Source organism: Ceratotherium simum, chromosome 11, assembly GCF_057802395.1.
Source record: "Ceratotherium simum simum isolate JZ-2026a chromosome 11, ASM5780239v1, whole genome shotgun sequence".
NCBI classification, from domain to species: Eukaryota; Metazoa; Chordata; class Mammalia; order Perissodactyla; family Rhinocerotidae; genus Ceratotherium; species Ceratotherium simum.
In genome coordinates, this window is record NC_141910.1 from 16041373 (window position 1) to 16067226 (window position 25854).

At 40.5% G+C, this 25854-nt stretch overlaps 1 protein-coding gene across 1 annotated transcript; it reads right to left on the reverse strand.

Annotated features, from left to right (window-relative positions):
* Window positions 1-1497: 1497 nt before the first annotated feature.
* Window positions 1498-20960, reverse strand: PCYOX1 (prenylcysteine oxidase 1). Its single transcript, XM_004435574.2, has 6 exons — window positions 20802-20960; window positions 19597-19803; window positions 18382-18556; window positions 3225-3436; window positions 2736-2888; window positions 1498-2315 (listed from the first exon to the last, which is right to left on the reverse strand). The coding sequence occupies exons 1-6, from the start codon at window positions 20911-20913 to the stop codon at window positions 1660-1662; spliced, it is 1515 nt and encodes a 504-aa protein (XP_004435631.1). The 5' UTR covers window positions 20914-20960; the 3' UTR covers window positions 1498-1659.
* Between the last annotated feature and the right edge of the window lie 4894 nt (window positions 20961-25854).

Consider the following 25854-nt stretch of genomic DNA (forward strand, 5'->3'; position numbering starts at 1 on the left):
CTGGCCCTTTGACAAACTAAATTAAATCCCTGCCTTTACATCAAATAGATCTTGGCAGTTTTATCAGCATACTGATATCCACAATTGTAGTAGAGAAGAAATCATTTTAACTATGACTGTGTTCTCATACCATTTTGCTAAAGTAGCTACTGCCATAATTTGGTAAAGGACTTTTTTTTTTTTTACAGGACATATTAACTTGGTTGCGGTTACTTTTAGAATTCACAAGCTTTTACTTGTTCTGCCCTACCAGTGACTATCAGGACAGTCATTCATGGTCTTTGTAAAGTGGATGTAGAACTGGTTCTCCAGTTCTAAAACTAACCAGTTCTGGCTGGATGGAGAACCAGTTCTACATCCACTGTACAGAAGAGAAACTTGGCGAGTTTCTTTTTTGGAGAAACTGGTTCTCCAAGTTTGCTGCATATTAGAATCATTCAGGAACCTTTAAAGTCCTATAGGTGATTCCAACATGCAGCCAAGTTTGAGAACTATGACCTTAAAACAAGATTTCAGCAACCAATTTCTCACCCGAAATGCTACAGTAGGTTTAGAAGCATTCAACAGTTTGACCATATGCTGGATTTGATCAAGCACAGTGTCATTCTCAAAATCCTACCCTAGTGTCAACTGCTCTGGAGTAATCTAAGTTGCCTCTGCTATTAGACTGTCAGTGCTTCTTACTATCAACATTACTACTAGAGTTCACATTGAGAGAAGTCATTCTTCGCAAAATGGGTCTGCTTTAATAATGGATTGGGTTTCTTCGGACTCTTAAGGCACTAAAAACCCTTTGGAAACATCTTAAACCCCCACATCAGCGATTCTCAACCCAGGTTGCACATTAGAAACTTTAAAAATCTACAGTGCTGAGGTCCTGTCCTCCATCCATTACATCAGAATCTTTGATTATAGGGATCTATCAGTACTTTTTAAAGCTCCATAGGTGAGGATTTGATGATAGAATACCAATTCTTTAAATCAATAGCCTATATTTGCTTTTCATTCTACTTGAAGGAAGGTTTTTATTGACATCTTAAGGTTATACTACTAAAACTTCAAAATTTCACCCCTAATAAAATTGAGACAGAAACAATCAAAAGAACGTTCTGCAAGTCAAGGCTTCAGGCATGGGCACATTTACTTTGAAAAGGTATAAATTACTGAAGCCAGGCATGAGATACCAGCTCCCATAGTAGTTTTAACTATCTGACTGAAGATCACCTCCAGGAGTGAAGTGCAAATGAACTAGTCCCCAACTAAGAGGTATGTCTTTAAATTCTTCCTCAAGTGCTCAGCTTAAAATGCTCTAAGGTTTTGTTCAAAATCCAGGGTCCCCCCCCCCCAGACTTAATGATTCACCAGAGAAGGAAGAGAATCTATATGTTTTGACAAATTCCAGATGACTCTTAAGATCAGGGAAGTTTGGGAAACACTGTTGATGATGGATACTAAAAGAGTTAAGAAATTTTGGAGATGGCATAAATGCATTACACCTTCACACTTAATTAGAACTTTGTATTTTCTCTTGATTAACTGGTATTACTTTCATTAAACCATGATAATGGCAAAATATCTGATTCAAAATCATCTCAGATTGTGTTCCTTTTTGCCAGTGATATTCCATTTGGAACCAAGAGGGGGAAAAAGTGACTTATTTCATAGTTCAGTTTTAAGCTTCTCATATAAGTCCTCTTGGTCAATCATGTCCACGTGCTCATTCCAGCGGTGATAGGCAAGGAGAGCAGCATTGTGAGCTGCAATGGCACTCATCTCCATGGCACTTGCTGCAAACTCCATGCCATTGAGGTAATAAAGTCGATCGTGGAGTATGATGGAGGGGCATTTCTCTGGAGGCTTATAATGAGGATATGCAAGCCACGGCTGCTTCACAGCATAATCATAGGACAAAAAGAGCTTTAAAATTTGTTCTTTAGTAAGAATTTCTTGGGAAAAGATCTTCCAAACATATGTCCCATCTGTTGATGGTTGAGGATTATTTTCGCTTACAGAGGACACAATCCCAATGCTGTTAATGAACAAATCTGAATTATCAGTGGTTAAGATCATACCGAGATCAAACTTATCTAAGTCTCTAGAGCTAAAAATAGTTGAATTCAATTGCCCCTTAATTAAAGTTGTCACTATATGTTGGTAGTATTGATGGAATTCCTCAATTGGAGGATCAAAGTTGAGAAAAGTTATATTGGACATTTTTCGATTCAATGGAGTGGCCACCAAGACGATGTCATAGAAGTCTGAACGGGTTTCAGATCCAGTTTGGTAGACCACTTCATACATCTTTGTGGGATTTCCTAGAGGAAATAAGAAAGCATACATTTCTTTAGTGTTTCTAACATACTATATTTTATACCTTCTAAAAATAATTCTATACCTTCTTAATAGTTTATAATTCTAAGGAATTAAAGAAGTTTTATCCCCTAAGATAACTGTCCCAAATTGAGGCCAATTTCCTACGTGGAAAGGAAATAATACTTTGTGAGTAAGTACAAAATATGGAATTTTTACTTTGGAGGATGAGATTATTTTTCAAATTCAAAGAGTCATGCCACTGTACTTGAGCACAGGGAATATTTCTACATGGCACAACATACAGAATTTAAAATTCCATTATTTGGAACTGAGTGAGAGATGGCAGAAGAGAGGTTTCTCTGCCTGAGCAATTATTTTCTACAGGGGAAATTAGGAACAATAAAATAGAAGTTCAAACTCACCTGTCTGCTTGGCCCTTGTTTTCTCCTCTATGTACATTACTGAGCCACGTATAAGGTTGCTTTTGGAAGCCTGAAGGAGCCGTGAGCAAACAAGTTTATTGCCACCTTCTACTGCCCAAAGGCCAGAATCAGCACCGGACATTGACACTGCCCCTGTCGGCAGTAGGAAAAAATGTGTTTTATTCTAACTCTGTAAGAGGCCCTCTACCCACTCTCCCCATTTAGGTGAGTTCTGCTCCAAGTGTCTCCGGATATTGCCAAATGGCCGTTGGGGGCACAATCTCCCCCAGTTGAGAACCATTCAACTAATGAAAGCTAAGGACCCTCTCCCCATAAAAATGCACATCTACACACACACAATTTTATCAACTGTCTGAGGTTTCACAGAGAAAGGTAGTCGTCCCTGAGGCCTTAAGTCAGAGGCCACTGTCGCATCAGGTAAGCCTGTCTGTGAACTAATGTCCATAACTGTTCCCAGCCTTGGCTTACCCACAAAGCCATTGATGCTCATGCTTTGGCCATAATTGACTCTCATGATGGGAGCAATCATTTCATTGAGGAATTTCTCAGAGAAGCCTGCTTTCTGCAGGGTTTCAAGAAGTGTTTGGTTAAGCAGTCCAAGGAAGTCGTCCCCTCCTAGAGAATGTAGTAACTTTTCAACACTACTGAAGGCATAGTCATGAGATTGGTAGCGGTAGATCCTTTAGAAAAGAAGAGAAATGGCCATTAAACACCAAACAAGATAGGAGGAAGGGGATGCATAAAGAAGGGAAATAGCATCATAAGACTCAAACTGACTTTTATGTTACCTTCTGATGAGTTCCTACCTATCAAGTGAGACACACCTCAGTCACCACCTTCCCCTGGTATCCTAGAAGCTCTTGGCTTTCCCTCTCCCTCCACCTCCCCTGGAAGTCCACTGTCCTTTGTATACACCCTTGTGCATTAATATGGTCACTGGGAGCACCTTTAAAGAAGTGGGTATGTCTTTGTTTTCATTCATATTTTTATCTTCCAGCAGCACTTAAACATGTCTAAACTTTATCTTTCCACCAGGCTTGATCCTCTCTAGCCCCCCCAGTCCCAACCAAAAATAACGAGTCACTCCTAACATCCTGCATGTCATCTTCAGTTCATTTAGTTTCAAAGTGAAACATTTTCACTTCTCCTTTCTGCTTCTCCCACACAAGAAGGAAACCTTACCGATCTTTCTGACATCTCTCTTGTTACTTCATTCTCATTTCCCTGATCTTAAGTCAGGATTTATATTCAAACTACTAAAATGAATAACTGATCTACCTGCTTCTAGTTTCTTCTCTTTGAAACATTTATGAACCTCCTAGAAGCCCTAAAATACCTCTTTTATTTTTCATCCATCCACTTATTCAAAAAACATCTTGCTTACTGCTGCTTACTAAATAAAGTCCTGACATTAAAAAAAAAAAAGAGAGACACAGATTTTAGAGCCAAACTCATCAAGTCTAACTCCTTTGCTCTAACTGCGGATAAAGAAACAAACGAAAAGTAAAAGAACTTGTCTAAAAGTCACATGACAAGTAGAAGGCTCAAGCACAACTTGCCCCCTCTGCCCTCAACCACACGCACACATTCAGACCCTCCCTTGAGCACACCCGACCCGTTCACTGGTCTCTAAACATGCTCTGCATAATGCTCCCCAACACTGCACCAGCTCTTCCCTCCAACTGGAATACTCGTCTCATTCCTAACCACAGAACAGCTCCACTTCCTTCAGAGCCTGAATTCCACCCCCTCTGCAAAGGCTTGCCCAAATTCCTAGTCCACACTGATGTCATCTCCAAAAGTTCCATAAAACTTAGCACCCATGCCACTCATTCAGCACTTACATAGTACGTTGTATTATTTAATTTTTAGAAAATATCACCTGAAATTTCTCTGCACTTTATGGACTTAAAAGAACATCCACATAAATCAGTAATGCAGTAATTCAATACATAATTTTTCAGGTTGCAAGTGACAAAAATGAGAAAGACGTAGTTCCTTTCCCTCAAGGACATACAGTTAGGGACAGGTAATAAGAAGGCACATGCACAGATAAGTAAATGAAACAGAAGAAATAAAAGTGCCAAAGAAAAATCTTGATCAGCAATCATGGGAGGAGAGTTTTTACATCAACTTTCTTCTCTCAAAATAAGCTGTAAATTTTTAGAGAGCAGGGAACAATGTCATATCCATTTCAATGTTACCTTACTGTCTAACAGTATAGTATCGGTGGTCCAGTGATTCAGATTCGGTGCTCACACCGCCACGGCCCAGATTCATTTCTGGGTCAGAGAACCACACCACCCATCTGTCAGTTGTCATACTGTGGCAGCTGCATATTGATGTGAAGCTGAAAGCTATGCCACTGGTATTTCAAATACCTGCAGGGTCACCCACAGTGGATGGGTTTCAGCAGAGCTTCCAGACTTGAGACAGACTAGGAAGAAGGACACAGCCACCCACTTCCAAAAAAACTGGCCATGAGAACCCTATGAATAGCAGTGGAGCATTGCCTGATATAGTGCTGGAAGGTGAGAGGATGGTGCAAAAAGACCAGGCAGGGTTCCGCTCTGCTGTACACAGAGTCGCTAGGAGCCAGAAGCGACTCAACAGCACTAACAACAACAAAACAGCATAGTGTACAAAATGTTGCATAACTTTTTGTGGGAAAACTTTGATATCAGTGCCAAAACTTGGAAACTAAAATAATTTCTGCAACCATATCCTTTGGTTTCCAAAAGTTGGAAAAAGTAGGATGCAAACAGTGAGTTTTTTAGAAAAATAATATACTGAATACCTCATAAAATGAAGAGTAATCTTTGGCTAATGGTCAGCATGACAATTTAGTAGCTACTATTTAGTAGCCAATTAAATAACTTATATATGATGTTATAAAAAAATTATTCCTCACTTCCTCTCACCCTGAGCCCCAACCCCATTCAAGCAAGCCTCCTAAGTAAAGGCCTCCTAGAGGGGTACTTGAGACAACATACACCACATAAACACTGAACACGCTGTTTCACAACACTAGGTGCATTAGAATATATATCTACTACAAAGTTAGACGTGTGAATAACTAGTAGTTTCTGCTAATCAGATTGCTTATACAGCCTTTTTCCTTTTTAAACTACATTTGTTTAACCCTTAACTTTTATCTGTTTATTTATTCAACAAATATTTATGGAGCATCAACTTTGAGCCAGGCACTGTTCCAGGTGATAAGGATGCAAAGGTCAACACAAAAGAGAAAACAAATCCCTGCCCTCATGGAGCTTGTGTTCTAGTTGGGGAAACAGGTAATAAAAAAATAAATCAATGCGAGTAAATTGTATAGCAGGTTAGAGGAGGATAAGCATTAAGGAGAAAAATAAATCAAAAAGGAAGACTGGGAATGCTTGGAGTTGGCAGCATTATACTCTAAATAAGATGGTCCAAAAAAATAAGTAGAGTGGGGGCCAGCCCTGGTGGCCTAGTGGTTAAGTTCAGTGGGCTCCGCTTCAGCGGCCCAGGTTCAGTTCCCAGGCACGGACCTACACCACTCTGTTAGCAGCCATGCTGTGCTGGCAGCCCACATGGATGCTAGCTCAAGGGAAAATATTCCTCAGCAAAAAATAAATAAATAAGTAGAGTGGTCAATGAAAGCCACACTGAGAAGGTGACACCTGAGCAAAGACCTGAAGGAGGTGAGGAGGCAAGCCATGCAGTTATCTGGGGGGGAAATATTTCAGGTAGAGGCAAGAGCAGTGCAAAGGCCTTATGACAGAAGCATGCCTGCAGTGTTCAAGGAACAGAGAGGCCAATACAGCTGAAGCGGAGAGATCCAGGAGAGCAGGAGGAGGGACCATCAGAAAAAAGGAAGGAAGGGTAGGAGAAGAAGGATGAAGCACCTCCAGAATGGTGGAGTAAGGACCTCAGAAAATCTGCTCCTACATAAAAGCAGTGAGAACACCGGCAAAAGTTGTCAACATCAATGTTTTCAGAATTCTAGAAATAAACCAAAGACTTCCCAAAATCCCAGGAGTATTTATTCAAGAAAAATCACTGAATCTCGGTAAGAACAGTGAACTCTCTGGCATTTCAACTTACCCTATTCCCATTCCCCTCTTGCCAGCTCCAAGGTAGCCTTGAAAATCAGCAGCCTTGTAACTATGATATCTGTGAAACTAGCAAGCTGGCAGCCACAGCAGGGAATAAGACAGCTTTGGAGCTCCCCAAAATCCCCATCCCCAGAGAAATGCCACTATTTGACCTATCTGGCAGCTCACTGCAAAGCTCCATCATCAAGCTTGTCTTTATTTGACCTGATTCAGAGCTCACTCTATACAAACAGCCCATCTGAGGGCATCTGTCAAAAACATCAGTGGCAACTGAACATCACAGCTACCTGAGGGTGAGATACCAACTGGGGCTCACGAGAGGCTGACCAAACGACTTTAAAAAGAAATATTGGGATACACCTGAAATTTTTACAATGTTATAAACCAATGTTACTGCAATAAACAAAAAATTTAAAAAAAAAAAAAAAGAAAGAAATATTGGGGAATGAAAAACACCAAGACATCCTGGGGACCTAGAAGGCAAGGCCCACGTACAAGGCTGTCACATGCCCAGGAAAGACCTGAGAAGGCCCTAATCTGTCACCTTTGGCCAACCTTGAGGCTCTGAGCAAGCAGGAAGGCTAAAGTAGTAAACCACCTGCCAGAGCACTGAAAACATACCCCAACACATACACTTCAGTGGCCATACATGACAAATACAGATTTTACAGGATTAGTCCCAGAAAGGTACTAAACAAACAGCAACAATAACAAATCTTGGGGTTGGGAGAAATCTGATTTCCCAATTTGCCATATAATATTATTTTAAATGTCCAGTTTTCAACAAAAATTATGAGATACTCAGAGAAACAAGAAAGTATAGCCCATACACAGGGGGAAAAAGGAAAAAAGGAGTCAATAGGAACTGTCTCTGAGGAAACACAGACATTGGACTTGCTAGACAAAGACTTTAAATCAGCAATTATTAATGTTAAAAGAACTAAAGGAAGCCCTGTCTAAAGACCTAAAGCAAGTATGAGAACAATGTCTCACCAAATGTAGAATATCAACAAAGATCAGAATCCCAATGATATTTTTCACAGAAATAGAACAAAGAATACTAAAATTCATATAGGGCAACAAAAGACCCTGAATAGCTAAAGCAATCCTGAGAAAAAAGAACAAAGCTGGAGGCATCCCAATCCCTGACTTCAAAACATACTACAAAGCAATAGTAATCAAAACAGCATGGTACTGGTACAAAAGGAGACACACAAATTAATGGAACAGAATTGAAAGCCCAGAAATAAAGCCACGCATATACAGACAGCTAATCTTCGACAAAGCAGCTAAGAACATACAATGGACAAAGGAAAGTCTCTTCAATAAATGGTGCTGGAAAAACTGGACAGCCACTTGCAACAGAATGAAAGTAGACCATCTGCTTTCACCATCCACAAAAATTAACTCAAAATGGATCAAAGACCTGAAGGTGAGACCTGAAACTATAAAACTCCAAGAAGAAAATATAGGCAATACACTATTTGACATTGGTCAAAAAGGAATCTTTTCAGATACCATGTCTACTCGGACAAGGGAAACTAAAGAAAAAATAAACAAGTGGGACTTCATCAGATTAAAGAGCTACAAGGCAAATGAAACCAGTATCAAAATGAACAGGCAACCCACCGGCTGGGAGAAAATATTTACAAATCATATATCTAACAAGGGGTTAATCTCCACAATATATAAAGAACTCACACAACTGACCGAGAAAAAAACAAACCACCCGATCAAAAAATGGGCAGAGGAAATGAACAGACACTTCTCCAAAGAAGATATACAGATGGCCAATAGGCACATGAAAAGATGTTCAACATCACTAATCATCAGGGAAATGCAAATCAAAACTACACTAAGATATCACCTTATACCCATTAGAATGGCTATATTCACCAAGACAAAAAACAACAAATGTTGGAGAGGTTGTGGAGAAATGGGATCCCTCATTCACTGCTGGTGGGAATGCAAACTGATGCAGCCTCTACAGAAAACAGTACAGAGATTTCTCAAAAAACTAAAAATAGAAATACCCTATGATCCAGCTATCCCACTACTGGGAATCTATCCAACGAACCTGAAATCAACAATCCAAAGAAGCTTTTGCATCCCTAAGTTCATTGCAGCATTATTCACTAGAGCCAAGAAGTGGAAGCAACCCAAGTGTCCCTCAACGGATGACTGGATCAAGAAGAGGTGGTATATATATACAATGGAATACTACTCAGCCATAAAAAAAAAGACAAAATCGTCCCATTAGCAACAACATGGATGGATCTGGAGGGTATTATGTTAAGTGAAATAAGCCAGAAAGAGAAAGACAAACACCACATGATTTCACTCATAGGTGGAATATAAACCAACACACGGACAGAGAGAACTGTATGGTGGTTACCATGGGCAAGAGGATTGGGGGGTGAAGGGCACAAGGGGTGAAGGGAGGCATTTATATGGTGACTGATAAACAATAATGTACAACCAAAATTTCACAATGTTATAAACTATCAAGACATCAATAAAAAAATAAAAATAAAATAAAGATAAAAAATTCTGGAGTTGGAAAGTACAACATCTGAAATAAAAAATTCCCTAGAGGGCCGGCCCCGTGGCTTAGAGGTTAAGTACATGCGCTCCGGTGCTGGCGGCCCGGGTTCGGATCCCGGGCGCACACCGACGCACCGCTTCTCCGGCCATGCTGAGGCCGTGTCCCACATACAGCAACTAGAAGGATGTGCAGCTATGACATACAACTATCTACTGGGCTTTGGGGGAAAAAATAAATAAATAAAATTTAAAAAAAAAAAAACAATTCCCTAGAGAGGCTCAACAGCAGATTTCAAATAACAGAAGCATCAGTGAACTTAAAGATAAGATCAATTGAGATTATACAGTCTGAGGAACAGAAAGAAAAAATTTAAGAAAATGAGCAGAGCATCAGAGACCTGTGGGACAACATAAAGCATACCAACACACACAAAATGGGGATCCTAGAAGGAATGGAGAAAAAGAAAGGGACAAAAAAAATTTGAAGAAATAATAGCCAAAAACTTCCCAAATTTGATGGAAAACATTAACCTGCACATCGAGGAAGCTCAACAAACCCAAGCAGGATAAACTCAAAGAGATCCATACCTAAACACATACTAGCCAAACTGTAGAAAGACAAAGAGAGAATCTTGAAAGCAGCAAGAGAAAAGAGACTCATCCAACAAGAGGGATCTGACTTCTCATCAGAAACCATGAAGGCCAGAAGGTAGCAGCATGACATATTCAAAATGCTGAAAGAAAAGACTAACAACCAAGAGTCCTATATCCAGCAAAACTATTTTTTAGTTTTAGAGAAATTAAGATAATCCCAAGTAAACAAAAAACAGATAATTCAACACTAGCAAACCCGCCCTACAAGAAACACTAAAGAGAGCCCTTCAGGCTAGATAACACTAGACAGAAGCTCAAATCCACATGAAGACATAAAGAGTACTAGTAAAGGTAATTACATAGGTAAATACAAAAGACTCTTAAAGGTATAAACATTTATAACTCTTTTCTCCTAACTTAAAAGACAACCACATAAAGCAATAATTATAAAACTAACGAGCTTATAACGTATAAAGACATAATTTGTATGACAATCACACAAAGGATGGTGTGGTAATGAAGCTATACTGGAGCAAAATTTTTGTATATTACTCAAATTAAGTTGGTATTTGCTTAAAGTAATTCACATTGTTTTAAGCAATTATTATTTTAAGTTAAGATACTAATTATAGGGGCCGGCCCCGTGGCTTAGCGGTTAAGTGCGCGCGCTCCGCTGCTGGCGGCCCGGGTTCGGATCCCGGGCATGCACCGAGGAACCGCTTCTCCGGCCATGCTGAGGCCGCATCCCACATACAGCAACTAGAAGGATGTGCAACCATGACATACAACTATCTACTGGGGCTTTGGGGGAAAAATTTTTTTTTAAATTTAAAAAAAAAAAAGATACAAATTATAATCCCCAGGGAAACTACTAAGAAAATATATACTAAAAGAAACAACAAGAGAATTAAAATAGTACACTAGAAAATATCTCTTTAAAACAAAAAAGGACAGCAACTAGAAGATGACTGAATGCTGGAGATCCAATGCACAGCTCAGTGATTATAGCCAACTATACTGTATTATATACTCCAAAGTTGCCAAGACTAGATCTTAAATGTTCTCATCATATAAAGGAAATGATAATTATGTGACACAGCAGAGGTGTTAACTAGCTTTAGTGGTAATCATATTGCAATATATAAATGTATCAAATCAATATGCTGTACACCTTAAACTTACACAATGTTATATGTCAGTTATATCTCAATCTTTTTAAAAAGGCACAATATGCTAACAATGAACAATACGAAAAGGAAATTAAGAAGACAATCTCATTACAACAGCATCAAAAAGAATAAAACAAAACATTTAGGAGTAAATTTAACAAAGGAGACAAAAAGACACATACACTGAAAACTACAAAACACTGCTGAAAGAAATTAAAGGCATCCTCTGTTCATGGACTGGAAAACTTGATAAGATGTTCTTTTTTTTTTTTTTAAAAGATTTTATTTATTTATTTTTCCCCCAAAGTCCCAGTAGATAGTTGTCTGTCATAGCTGCACATCCTTCTAGTTGGTGTATGTGGGACACGGCCTCAGCATGGCCAGAGGAGCGGTGCGTCGGTGCGCACCCAGGATCCAAACCCGGGCCGCCGGCAGCGGAGCACACGCACTTAACCGCTAAGCCACGGGGCTGGCCCAAGATGTTCTTAATACCTAAAGTGATCTACAGATTCAATGCAATCCCTATCAAAATTCCAATAGTATTTTTTGCAGAAATAGAAAAAAAATCCTAAAATTTATATGGAATCTCAAAAGACTCCAAATAACCAAAACAATCTGGAGAAAGAAAAACAAGGCTAGAGGCCTCACACTTCCTGACTTCAAAGTATATTACAAAGCTACAGTAATCAAAACAGTATGGTACCAGCATAAAGACAGACAGATAGATCAAAGGAGCAAAATAGAGAACGCAGAAATAAACTCTCACATATATGGTCAAATGATCTTCAACAAAGGTGCCAAGGCTATACAATGGGTCAAGGATAGTCTCTTCAACAAATGGTGCTGAGAAACTGGATATCCACCTGCAAAAGAATGAAACTGGACCTTTACCTCACATGATATATAAGAATTAACTCAAAATGAATCAAAGACATAAATATAAGACCTGAAACTATAAAACTCCTAGAACAAAACATAGAGGAAAAGCTTCATGACATTGGATTTGGCAACGATTACCTGGATATGACACGAAAAGCATAGGCAACAAAAGCAAAAATAGATAAATGGAACTATATCAAACAACAACTTCCGTGCAGCAAAAGAGATAATCAACAGCATGAAAAGGCAACCTACAGAATAGGATAAAATATTTGCAAACCATATATCTGATAAGTGTTTAATATCCAGAATATATAAAGAAGTCCTACAACTCAACAACAAAAAATTCAATTAAAAAATGGGCAAAGAACTTGAATAGACATTACTCCAAAGAAGATATACAAATGGCCAAGAAGTACGTGAAAAGATGCGCAACATCACTAATCATTAGGGAAACACAAATCAAAATCACAAAGAGATTATCATCTCACACCTGTTAGGATGCCCATTATCTAAAGAAAACAGAAAATAACAAGTGTTGACAAGAGTGTGGAGAAATTGGAACCCTTGTGCATTGTTGGTGGGAACATAAAATGGTACAGCTGCTACAGAAAACAGTACAGAGGTTCCTCAAAAAATTAAAAGTAGAATTACCATATGATCCAGCAATCCCACTTCTGGGTATATATCCAAAAGAATTGAAAGTGGGATCAAAGAGATATTTGAACACCCACATTTACTGCAGCAGTATGCACAATAGCCAAGAGGTAGAAGCAACCTAATGTCCACCAACAGATGAATGGATAACACAATAGAAGGCAATAAGGGAGGAACAGAGAAACAAAAACAACATAAGACATATAGAAAGCAAATAGCAAAATAGCAGACATAAATCCTACTTTAACAATTATATTAAACATAAATGGACTAAACAGTCCAATCATAAGGCAGAGATTGGCAAAGTGGATAAAAAAACATGATCCAACTATATGCTGTCTACAAGAAATACACATTAGATTTAAAGACACAAATAGGTTGAAAGTAAAAAGATGGAAGAAGATATACCAAGCAAACAGTAACAAAAAGGGACCTGGAGTAGCTATACTAATATCAGAGAAAAGAGACTTTAAGACAAAAATTGTTACCAGAGACAAAGGAGGACATTTTATAAGATAAAAGGGTTAGTCCATCAGGAAGACATAAAAATTATAAACATATATGTACCTAACAACTGAGCTCCAAAATACATGAAGCAAAACTGACAGAATTGAAGAGAAAAACAGACAATTCAACAATAATAGTTGGAGATTCCAATATCCCACTTTCAATAATGAGTAGAACAAGTAGGCAGAAGATCAACAGTATATTAGTTCACTAGGACTGCCACAATAAAGTATCACAGACTGGGTGGCTTAAACAACAGAAATGTATTTCTTACAGTTCTGGACACTAGAAATCTAAGATCACGGCATTGGCAGGTCTGGTTTCTTCTGAAGCCTATCTGCTTGGCTTGCAGATGGCCACCTTCTCACTGTGTCCTCACATGGTCTTTCCTCTGTGTATGCACACTTCTCGTGTCTCTTCTGTGTGTTCTAATCTCTTCTTATAAGGACACCAGTCAGATTGGATACGGCCCACCCTAATGGCCTCATTTTAACTTAATTACCTCATTAAAAGTCCTATCTCCAAATACAGTCATACTTTGAGGTACAGGGGTTTAGGGCTTCAACATATGAATTAGGGGAAGGGGGCACAATTCTGCCCATACAAACAGGAAACACAAAAATAAGGGATGGGATTATCTATGTCCTGTCAGGTCTTCCAAACCATGGTACAGATTTTTGCCATTTCTCTGCATGAAATAGCCATTGAAAGTTTCTGAGCAGAGAAGTAATGTGATGACTCTTAGATTTTAACACGACCACTTTGGCTGCTATGCTGAAAATAGACTGTGGTGGCACAAGAGCAAAAGCAGGGAAATGAATTAGGAGGTGTATCAGTTTCCCATTGCTGCTGTAACAAATTAACACAAACTCAGTGGCTTAAAACAACACAAATTATCTTATGGTTCTGCAGGTTAGAAACCCAAAGTCAATCTCACTGGGCTAAAGTCAAAGTGTTGGCAAAGCTAGTTCCTTCTGGAAGCTCTGAGGGAAGAATCCATCTTCTTGCCTTTTTCAGTTTCTATAAACCACCTGCATTCCTTGACTTATGGCCCCTTCCTAGCATCACCCCAACCTCTTGCTTCCATCACCACATCTCCTACTACTCATTTTGATCCTCCTACCTCCCTCTTATAAGGACCCCTGTGGATTATATAGGCTACACCTAAATAATCAAGAAAAGTCTCCCTGGATTGGTGGTTACCAGAGGGAAAGGGGGGAGAGAGGAGGGTAAAAGGGATAATTCGGTACATGTGTGTGGTGATGGGTTGTAATTAGTATTTTGGTGGTGAACATGATGTAATCTATGCAGAAATAGAAGTACAATGATGTACACCTGAAATTTTTACAATGTTATAAACCAATGTTACTGCAATAAACAAAAAAATTAAAAAATAAATAAAAAATAAATAAATAAAAATAAAAATCTCCCAATTTCAAGACCCTTAACCTGATCATATCTGCAAAGTCCCTTTTACCATGTAAGGCAACACATTCAGAGGTTCCAGGGATTAGGATACAGACATCTTGAAGGAGGAGGGAGGCATTATTCAGCCTACCACAGGAGGCTATTCCAGCAATCCAGACAAAAGATAATAGTGGCTTAGATCAAAGTGATAGCAGTGGTGGTGGTGAGAAGTGGTGGAATTCTGGATATATTTTAAAGACTGACAGGATTCCAGATAAATTGGATTTGGAAAATGAGAGAAAGAAACAAAAAATGACAAAATATTTGTTAGCAGTAACTAGAAAGAAAAAAAGGGTGTTTATAAAGCCTTTCACTGTGAGTCCTATCAGTCTCAGATCAAGAAGTGTTAAGGATCTAACATGTCCCCAGAAATGCTAAGTGCTAGAGGCACGAATGAGCTTTAACCTAGCCTCCAAGCCAAGATATCCCAACAGGAAGCCATCAGTGGACCGGAGGATTCAATTCAACAAACATTTGAGTGAATTATCTACTACATTCGAGTTACTGTGCATACTATAGAACAACACAGGTGGGTGTGGTATGCACCATCTAATACCAAGGGATGTGTGAAGAGAGATGAATGGTGACTAGAGTATTAGGGGAAGGTTTTGTTGAAAGAGTGAGATACGAGATTGGACTTTGGAGTAAGAATGGCATCCAACCAGAAGAACTGCATAAATAAATACTCAAAACTGGAAATTAACCTGGCACGTGTGGCTATCACGGGCTGCAGGATTTCCACCTAACTACGTCCAACAGTGAGACGAATGAATGCATACTCCTAGGGGTGTGCAACGTTGCCTACCACAAGCTTGAACCCTCTTTCAAGTGTCATGGTTTACTACTGTCATATGAGCCTTCGTTCACACTGTACACTCCCTGAAATGGAAGCAGAAAAAGGACAAGATACCTCCCCAAAGCTGATGAGCAAATCCCTCAAAAAGTTTTCTGCAGAAAATCACACAGGCCACTTTCAAGGGGACCCAACTGGATCTGTCACATGTATCCAAAAAAGGGAGAAAACTTTTTGAGCAAGACCATTAGGTTTCTATACCATTCAAAGAAAGAAAAAACTCAAGAATATTCTCCAACTGCACATTTTAACCTAGTGGTTCTCAACTCTGGCTGTAAGTTAAGATTCACTTGAGGTGCTTTTAAAAATACCAATGCCCAGACCTCTACTCCAGAACAACGAGATCAAAAATCTCTAGGGGTGGAACACAGCATTCTTATTTTAAAAAGATCTTCAAGTGATTCTAACGTGCAGCCAGGGTTGAGAACCACTGCTTTACTGAAATGCAGGGGAATTCACTGTTGCAGATTCCTCTTTGGCAACCTCCTAGCTCCCAATCCTGGTTGTGACATTCCAGAGTAACTCCAACATGGGGTGATACCACAAATATTTAACAACTGGTACAGAATTAAACAGAAAGTAGACTGACGACAGCACTGGAACTGAGTCAAGACTCCCTGCTGGCGGCGGGGAGCGCGGTCCCAAAGAGCAGGCAGATGCCTTGAGTGGGAACACACAGGGTGGCAGCTATTTCACATCCAGCAGTATTTCACTACTTTAACAACTGGCGCATGCTGGTGCAATACCAGCCTTCTCTCCAACTATCGCACAGGGCATGATAAAATTATCAAAATAAGACTTGTATGTTCTTGATTTATTGAAAGAAACAGAAATGTATGATACATGACCCTTTAAACATAAAGGTCAATACTATATAATCAAATATCAAAGACAGACTGAGGAGGGCAGTAATTTCATAGAGCTTGGAAATTGTCTTCTAAAATCAAAAATAGTATTTTTCACAGTTCTGTAATACCTTGAATTCACTTCAAAAGTGATTTCTTAATTTCTCAAAGGGCAACTTTCTACATGTCAAGCAAGCCACAGATAAGAAGACTGTTATAAGCAGAGCTGCATCTGATGCCACCTAAACTTGATTTTCCTGCTGAGTGTGCAGCAACATGCCACCTATCTTCTTTAAAAAGTGACTGGCTGTCTCTACACAAATTCTATATATTTTTTTAGTTATTAGTTTATTGCTTGTCTCTACTAGTATGTATATACTTTGAGGGCAGGGACATGTTCTAGGTTCTATACCCTCAGGACCTAGCATAGTGCCTGTCACTCAATATTTGGTGAATGAATTAATGAATGAATGCCTACTTTAAAACAATCTGGGGCCGGCCCCGTGGCTTGGCGGTTAAGTGCGCGCGCTCCGCTGCTGGCGGCCCGGTTCGGATCCCAGGCACGCACCGACGCACCGCTTCTCCGGCCATGCTGAGGCCGCGTCCCACGTACAGCAACTAGAAGGATGTGGAACTATGACATACAACTATCTACTGGGGCTTTGGGGGGAAAAAATAAATAAATAAAATCTTTAAAAATAAAAATAAAAAATAAAACAATCTGCACTGTAGCTGAACTGAATGTACCTACTGAAAAGGTGTTCAGGGAATTGACCTAAGAATGATGTTTATTTATTTATTTATTTTTTCCCCCAAAGCCCCAGTAGATAGTTGTATGTCATAGCTGCACATCCTTCTAGTTGCTGTACGTGGGACGCGGCCTCAGCATGGCCAGAGAAGCGGTGCGTCGGTGCGCGCCCGGGATCCGAACCCGGGCCGCCAGCAGCGGAGCGCACGCACTTAAACCGCCAAGCCACAGGGCCGGCCCAAGAATGACGTTTAGAAAGAAAAGAAATCTCTAACTAATATTTTAAGTTACAGTAACTAGAGTGTATTTATCCTACTCAACTCCTATATTTGTCCTGGGCAATACTCAGTCATATGACACGTAATTTTACCTTTTTAACATTACTTTATTATGTTGGAACAGTCATAGCAATGAACTATTATTAGCATTTACAAGTTGAATTTCTCCAGCATCTAAAATTGTAAACCAGTATAAAAATCAGCACATGCCAACCGCCTTAAAAAAAAAAATAGGTTGCATCTTTCAAAGTCAGACTGGTTATTATATGTTATTTTTCCTAATTACAAAGCAATGCACATTCATACACATAGAAAATTTTGAAACTACAGAAAAACATAAATAAGAAAAAATGCCACCTGTATTCCCACTACCCAGAACAGTGCTGGAATGTAGTATCTTAATTTAAATTCGTGAGGCACAGAACTGATACTCTACCTCAGGCTGCTGGCCCACTGAAACATCATGTTACAATTAAAGCTCATTTAAGCTTTCTGATCCTTTCTATAAGCTCTTATACACATTAACTCACTCATCTACACAACACCAGCACAGCGCAGAGATTAAGAGTGAGGACTCTGGAGCCAGAGCCTAGGTAGGAACCCCAGTACCACCACTTATTAGGTGGGTGTACTTGCACACTTGAAACACCTCTATGCCTCCACCTTCCACATCTGTAAAAAGAAGCTAATAACAGTACCTACCTGAAAGAGCTGTCATGAGAATTCAAGGGGTTAGTATTTGTAGAGTATTTAACAGTGCCTGGCAACACTAAATAAGCATTTGCAATATACATTTTCAGAAGCAAAAATAAACTACTCTTTCAACTTCCAAGTGGATAAACAGCTCACATGTTTTATACAAAACATTTTGCCTAACAGTCTTGCAAACAGGCCTTGCAGTTAGGTAGAGAACTGTTCCAAGAAACTATACCTCCTAAAGATCATCTAACTAAAAGGTCTTAGGTTAAATGGAAGAGAAAAAATTACCTCATAAACTTGTCTAATATATCCTCTACCCACATGTGCATTCGGAGGGACTGAAATCCATATTGCCAAATTAGTTTAATCATGTTAATTATAAACCAGCTGCTCTCCTCAAACACCAAAGTTTCTCCATTATACACCCCCATTAGGCCACCAGAGCTCTGAACAGTAGAGAGACCTGCAAAAACAGAGAAAAGGTAGCTAAGTCAGTGGTTTCTATGCTGATCAAATGAAAGAAGGTAATCTGAGGCTATCAGGGACACTCTGAAGTGAGTGAATTCCGGGCTTACCTCAGTTCTCAGGAGACATATTAAAGAAGCTCTATCTTTAGAACAGTGTGTGATACACGACACACTCACTACACTGTCCAAAAGCAGAGTCTCCAAAAGATGGATCAAATGATCATGCAGATATATCAAAATTACACTGGCTACTTTTAGCCTAAAAAGGCTAAAAAGTCAAAGGAAAATGCCAGAGTACCAACTGAATTCAAGTTAAAAACAGAAATGCCAGTCATGAATCTTTGCAGCATAAACTGCTCCTGGCAAATATTTGCCCTTATGGAGGAAAGAGAGGCCCAGGAAGCATCCACAGGAGATGTGGAAGGCAGCTTAGGGAAAGGAGGCATCCCCATTCCTATGCAAAGCCTATTTTGCATAACTGGATATTTCAGATAACTGGAAGGAGGCTAAAATTACACAAAAATTCCTGCAAGAAAGGACCTGCAGAGGCCTGCCAGACCTCCCCCACAACCTGTCCCAGCTCCTCTGCTGGTAGGAAAGTAGTCAGGTGTGCCAGGTTCCAGGCATATGTCTGCACCCTAAGCTGTGTGAGTGACTTTAGGCCAGACACTTTAAGCCTCTGGGCCTCATTTCCCCAGCTGCAAAATGAGCACACCAGGTTTCTGCTAATGCAAACCATTCTTTAATTCTTCAACATGAACCCAGAGGTTTAAGAACTAAGAAGAGCAACCACCCCCACCTCCACCCTATGGTTGTAATTCCAGATAACTGAAGATACAGATAACTAGCATCCCATTACAGGAGAGTGGCTCCTAAGGCAGTACCAATTGCTAGCAGGAAAGTGAGGAAAACAGTTTTACCAACTTCTCTGTAAAAGACAATTAACAAGGCAGAAAAGTTTCAGCTCCCTATATGATAAAAACATCCATGGATGGTCACACAGAAATCTGCTTAGCTCTAAGACCAAATTACCTACCCAGGTCCTTGACAAAACGCTTCATGTGCAGATTTAAAGGATGGATGACAGAACCTCCTGCCTCATAGTCTTGCCCCCGCACAGTCAAGGTGGCCAGACGGCCCCCCACCTCTCCTTTTTCAAACAGGTCAATCTTCACATCTTTCCCAAATTTCTGCCGCAGATAATAGGCTGCTGAAGTGCCACCAATTCCAGCTCCGATGATCGCTAAGGGGGAAAAAAGGAACAATTTCTTTCCCATTTACCAACTATTTTTTTTGTCAACAATTTGGGGAAGCTTGGGGAGAGGAAGGCAAGTGACCAGTTGCAGTGAAGACAGAACTCTCTGAAGCTGGACAGACATTGCCCCAGACAAAAGTGGTAGATTAACCTATAAATTGACATTAGATCTTTTTTTCTTGCCAGATGCCCAAAGATTCTCACATTTCTTAGTCGAGGCACCAACAGGCCCGCACACCCTTTCTTGTGCCCAATGCATGGGAACAGAGGAGGTGGGCCTTTCCAGCACGCATTTTAAATCAGTGGCCGCCATTTTTGCCTAGATTTGTTCTGTCTCATTAATGTAGGTAGGTTAATGAACCCAAAGAACACAGCTCTATGGGGAACAAAAAACAAAGCAAAACAAAATAAACAGGGAGCAAAAAACCAAGACGACTGAAACTGGAAAAAGAGTGGATTATTTCGGCTGTGTAGGAGTCCTAGGCAGAGAAAGTGTGCAAGTCAGGGGTCTCTGAGAGCAGGCCACCTCAGCAAAGCGGACGGAGGGCAGGGGGTTCCAGCCTATCAGGGGAAGCAGACGGGCTCAGCTTGTCTGCACTGCTCTGCGTGCGGTGCCCGCGTGCGCCTGTCATTTGCAGAGAAGAAGCGGCCGGTCGCTCCAGGACGAACCAGAGGACCGGCCTCCCAAGGTGCAGCAAGGCAAGGCGGCGAGAGGAGCCTCCGAGACAGGGGCTGCAGCGACGCTTGGAGGCCGCCCACCCGCCCCGTACCCTCCTCCACGGCCCATTCCTCAAGTGGGCATATCTCTACGCCCGGGAAGGCACGGTGCCTGGGGCACCGAAAACGGCCCCGAGGCGCGAACCGGGAAGAGCGCGGCCCACGCGGCCCGGCGGGCGTCGCGGTGCGGAGCCTGTGCACTACGCGGCGGCCGGCCGGCGCGGGGAGCCCTCCCGCACCCGCTTCCGCGCCGCGCCCCTCTCGCCTACCGATCTTATCCGGCGGGGCCCGTGGCTCGGCGCTCCCGGGGCACCCCCAGCTGCACAGCAGCAGCCACAGCCCCAGAAGCGACGAGACGAGCTCCCCAGCGGTGAGCCCCATGACGCCCCAGGAAAGCACCCAGCCTACAGCACCGCACAGGCGGCCAGCCGCTGCGCGTCTGCGCGCTGCGTCCGTCCAGCCCCGCCCCCCGGCCGGCCTCGCCCCTCCGAGCCCCACCCAGGTCCGCCCCACGCCCGCGCAGGCGGCTGGAGCCCACAGTCCGCCCCACCTCTGGGAGCTCCCGGCGCTGGTCAGCTCGGTCCTCCAAGCCCGGCTCGTCCCTCCGAGGCCCACTCTGCTTCGGACAGACACCAAAGGCACTGGAGGAGGCTCACCCCAGCTCTCCTCCTTCCTCCGCATCTATTCGAGTGAAACACCTTATTTCTTCACTAATGCCCTCTTCTGTCTCTTCAGTGGCTCCTTCTCAAAGAATGCACACAGCTAATCGCCGTCAGAAACAGACCAGTGGAGCAACATAGACTTATCGAGTGATCACTATGTTTCGGGAACTGCTGGGCAGGAGATGAATGGGTAAATGGTGCTAGGTGAAAGGAAAAATGAGGGAGACTGGGAATGGGATGGTCCAAGGTGAAGGGAGTGGAAAAGCGGTGATAGACGTGAATAAAAGTAGTGTACTCATATCATACAGTGGAACATTATGCAAGCATTAAAAAGAATGTAGGATCTTGGGCCAGCTCCATGGCTTAGCGGTTAAGTGCGCGCGCTCCGCTGCTGGCGGGACCGGGTTCAGATCCCGGGCGCGCACCGATGCACCGCTTGTCCGGCCATGCTGAGGCGGCGTCCCACATACAGCAACTAGAAGGATGTGCAGCTATGACATACAACTATCTACTGGGGCTTTGGGGGAAAAAATAAAATTAAAAATAAAAAAAAAGAATGTAGGATCTATAACTGTTGTTGTAGTATTGTTAGGCAAGAAAAGCTGGTGGCTGAGTAATGGGTATTATTTGATCCCATTTCTGCAATGAAAATACCCCACCTCACCCCCCCCCCCCGCAAAAAAGAAAAGAAAAACCAGTATATGAACATGAAGAAGCAGTATGGATGAAAAGAAAATAACTTAGATAGAAAGAAAGGTTTAACTTGGAGAAAAGGAGTAGAAATCTAGTGCAAAAAGCATTTGTTCATTGGACAGTTATTTATTGAGTTCCTTCTAAGTGGCAGGCAATGTCCTAGGTGCTTGAGAAAAATCAGTAAACAAAACAGATTTTTAAAAATATGTATTCTAGGGGCCAGCCTGGTGGCCTAGTGGTTAAGTTCGGCACACTCTGCTTCAGCAGCCTGGTTCAGTTCCTGGGCATGGACCCACACCACTTGTCGGCAGCCATGCTGTGGCAGCAACCCACATACAAAATAGAGCAAGATTGGCACAGATGTTAGCTCAGAGTGAATCTTCCTCAGCTAAAAACATATATATATATATATATTTATTCTAATGAAGCTGACATTCCAGTGGAGAACAACAGATGATAATTAGAATAAATAAGGAAATGATATATATAGAGTGGGATGAGAGGAATGGGGAATAGGGTGCAATTTCAAATAGGATGGTCAGGATAGGCCTCATTGAGCAGAATGGCATTTGAATAAAAGCTTACAGAAAGTGAGGGAGTGGGCCCTGCAAATATCTGGGGAAACAGCTTTCTAGGAAAGGAGGGTGCCTGGTATTAGAGGAACAGCAAGGAGACCAGTGGAGCAGAGTAAGAAAGGGGAAGTAAAGGTGTTAATGGAACAAGATGCAAGTCATACAAGAAATAAACACTTCTACTTAAGAACGTAAAAATATGAAGATCAGGTCTCCTTTTCCACTACATCTAGAAATTACAAAGAAAGAGCTAAACTGTGTGCGCCTTTTCCTTTCCTTTTTGCAAGCTACAGTGTCCCCACAACACCATAGTGCATTAAGCCTACTAGGTCCTCAATAAATATTTGTTGCTTGATTAGAATTGACCATGTTAAGTGACCTTGACAAAAGTGTCATATTTGGAAACTTTCATTTCTGCTACTGAAACCTTGGGAAAGAGTTTACCGACAGGACACTCAGTGAAGGACCGCGTAAAAGACTTGCAAAGTGGAAAGTGGGCTGAAGGGTTTCTCATTCTGCACCTTTGCCCTTTCAAAATAATACTGCCACTGAAACTCAAAAACATTTTTTAAAAATCATGGAGGGAAAATTTTACCACATATATGAAGGGTAATAATAAGGTAGTATAACAAACATTTATTCAAAGAAGTGTTGTTCAAAAAAGCAGTCTCTCTAGAAAGCTAAACACTAAGATACTCTTCTCGACTAGGCCTCAATATTGGCCTATCAAGACTTGAAAAAAACACTAACACAGTTTCTATCAGCTCAAAGCTGCATCCTTGGGATGACCCTAGCTCCCTTTAAAGTGTCTGTCTGAGAAAATTCAAAGCTGCCAAAAAAATTTACTGTTTGCTCCAGCCAACATGTGGAGATAGAGCCCCTTTCTCCCAGTCCGTGTGGCGTGGTAGGAACCTAACTGACAAGCCCCAGTTACCCACCCTTCTCAATGTTTGTAATCTTTCGCTTCCCTGACTCAACTGGGCCCCTGCTTATCCACCTCCCTATTCCTTCATTTTCCCTTTAAAACGCCCGGTCACCTCTGTACAAATCCAAGTTGAGTTCAGTTCACACTGGACTCTTTTTCCTGTTGCAATAGCATGTTATTGATTAAAATTTAAACTTTAGTATCGGGCTTTGTTTATCTTTGACAACACTCAGATCTATAATTCTGCCACTGCTCCATGTTTCTTTTTTCTTCAAAACTACCTCGAAGAAATTCGTTTTCATACCTTCTCACTTCTTCACATCTCATTTCTTTCTTATTCTAAATAGTCTAAATGATATTTATTCTGTCTTAGACAAGACAGAAACTCAGAAGCAATATAAGAAAAGATAAACATATTTGACTACATAAAACAAACATTTTCAGATAGCAAAAGATAAAATTTTACAAGTCAAAAAAAATAATGCATGAGAAATATATTTGCCACTAATATGACAGACAAGACTGGAGTGTGTATCACAAACACACAAAAAGCTTTACAAATTGATGAGATGAAGTAAACATCTCAATATAAATATAGACTAAGTATATGAATAGGCAATTCACAAAAGAGAAAGTAAGTGCCTATGCTCGAAAAAAAACCATGAGGAAACGCTCAGCTCCAGTAGTAGTTTAGATGAATGCAAATTGAAACAAAGAGATACCATTTTTAATCTATCGCATTGGCAAAAATTAATAAGACTAATAACATCTTAGGATGTAGGAGATCATGAGGTGGAGAGGGTGGAGATCACAAGAATTGATTTTCAAACATTGTTTGTAGGGCTGTGAATGACTAAAACCTTTTAAAAACAACTATCTATTAAGATATATCTATATACAAATAAATAAATAGATTATTTAATTCATAAATCCCATGTTTGAGAATCTATTTTACAGAAAGAAAAGAATCAGTTACAAGGATATACATACCAGGATGCTTATTGCAACCTTGTTTGTAGTAGAAGAAAAGAAAAGAAAAGAAAAGCAGGAGTAACCTGAATGGCCATCAATACCATTTATGGTCATTTATTCAATTTACCATTGAATAAATTGTGACACATTCATTTTATGGACTATTCTGCAGCTATTAAAAAACAATTAACTAGACCTGTATTAGTTGACCTAGAGAATATCTATGACATAATTTTAAGTGAGAAAAGAAAGTTGCATGAAAGAAGCACAAAGCTGGAGGCATCACGCTCTCTGATTTCAAACTATATTACAAAGCTGTAGTAATCAAAACAGTATGGTATTGGCATAAAAACAGACACATAGATCAATGAAACAGAATAGAGAACCCAGAAATAAACTTCCACATACATGGTCAACTAATTTACAACAAAGGGGGCCAGAATACACAATGGGGAAAGGACAGTCTCTTCAATAGTCTTGGGAAAACTGGACAGCAACATGCAAAAGAATGAAACTGGACCCCTACCTTATACCATACATAAAATCAACTCAAAAGGGATTAAAGACTTGACTGTGAGACCTTAAACCATAAAATTCCTAGAAGAAAACATAGGCAGTAAGCTCCTTAACATGGCGACAATTTTTTGGACCTGACTCTAAAGGGAAGGGCAACAAATGCAAAAATAAATAAATGGGACTACATCAAACTAAAAAGCTTCTGCACAGCGAAGGAAACCATCAACAAAACAAAAAGGCAACCTGAATGAAAGAAGATATTTGCAAATCACATATCTGATAAGGGGTTAATATCCAAAATATATAAGAACTCATACAACCCAATAACAAAAAACAATCAATCCGATTAAAAAATGGGCAGATGATCTGAACAGACATTTTTCCAAAGAAGACATACAGATGGCCAACAGGAACATGAAAAGGTGCTCAACATCACTAATCATCAGGGAAATGCAAATGAAAAACACAATGAGATATCACCTCACACCTGTCAGAATGGTTACTGTCAAAAAGACAAGAAATAACAAGTGTTGGTAAGGATGTGGAGAAAAGGGAACCCTCGTGCGCTGTTGGCGGGAATGTAAATTGGTGCAGCCACTATAGAAAACAGTATGGAGGTTCCTCAAAAAATTAAAAGTAGAGCTTCCGTATGATCTAGAAATTCCACTTCCAGGTATTTATTCAGAAAAAACCTCTAGTTCAAAAAGATATAGGCACCCCTATGTTCACTGCAGCATTATTTACAATAGCCAAGATATGGAAACAACTCAAGTGTCCATTGGTGGATGAATAGATAAAGAAGATGTGCGTGTATATATATATATATGTGTGTGTATATAGATATACACATATATATACATATACATATATATACACACACACAGTATATTTATAATATATATATTGTATATATATAATGGAATACTACTCAGCCATAAAAAAGAATGAAATCTAGCCATTTGTGACAACATGGATGGAACTT

Bases quoted from the DNA above. Each gene is read 5' to 3' on its own strand.
- PCYOX1 (XM_004435574.2), bottom strand. From the start codon at position 20,913: ATGGGGCTCACCGCTGGGGAGCTCGTCTCGTCGCTTCTGGGGCTGTGG. The intron at 19,804-20,801 runs GTAGGCGAGAGG...TTTCCCCCTTAG, and splicing joins GGCCCCGCCGGATAAGATCG to CGATCATCGGAGCTGGAATT. The intron at 3,437-18,381 runs GTAATTTTTTCT...TCTTTTCTAAAG, and splicing joins ATATTAGACAAGTTTATGAG to GATCTACCGCTACCAATCTC.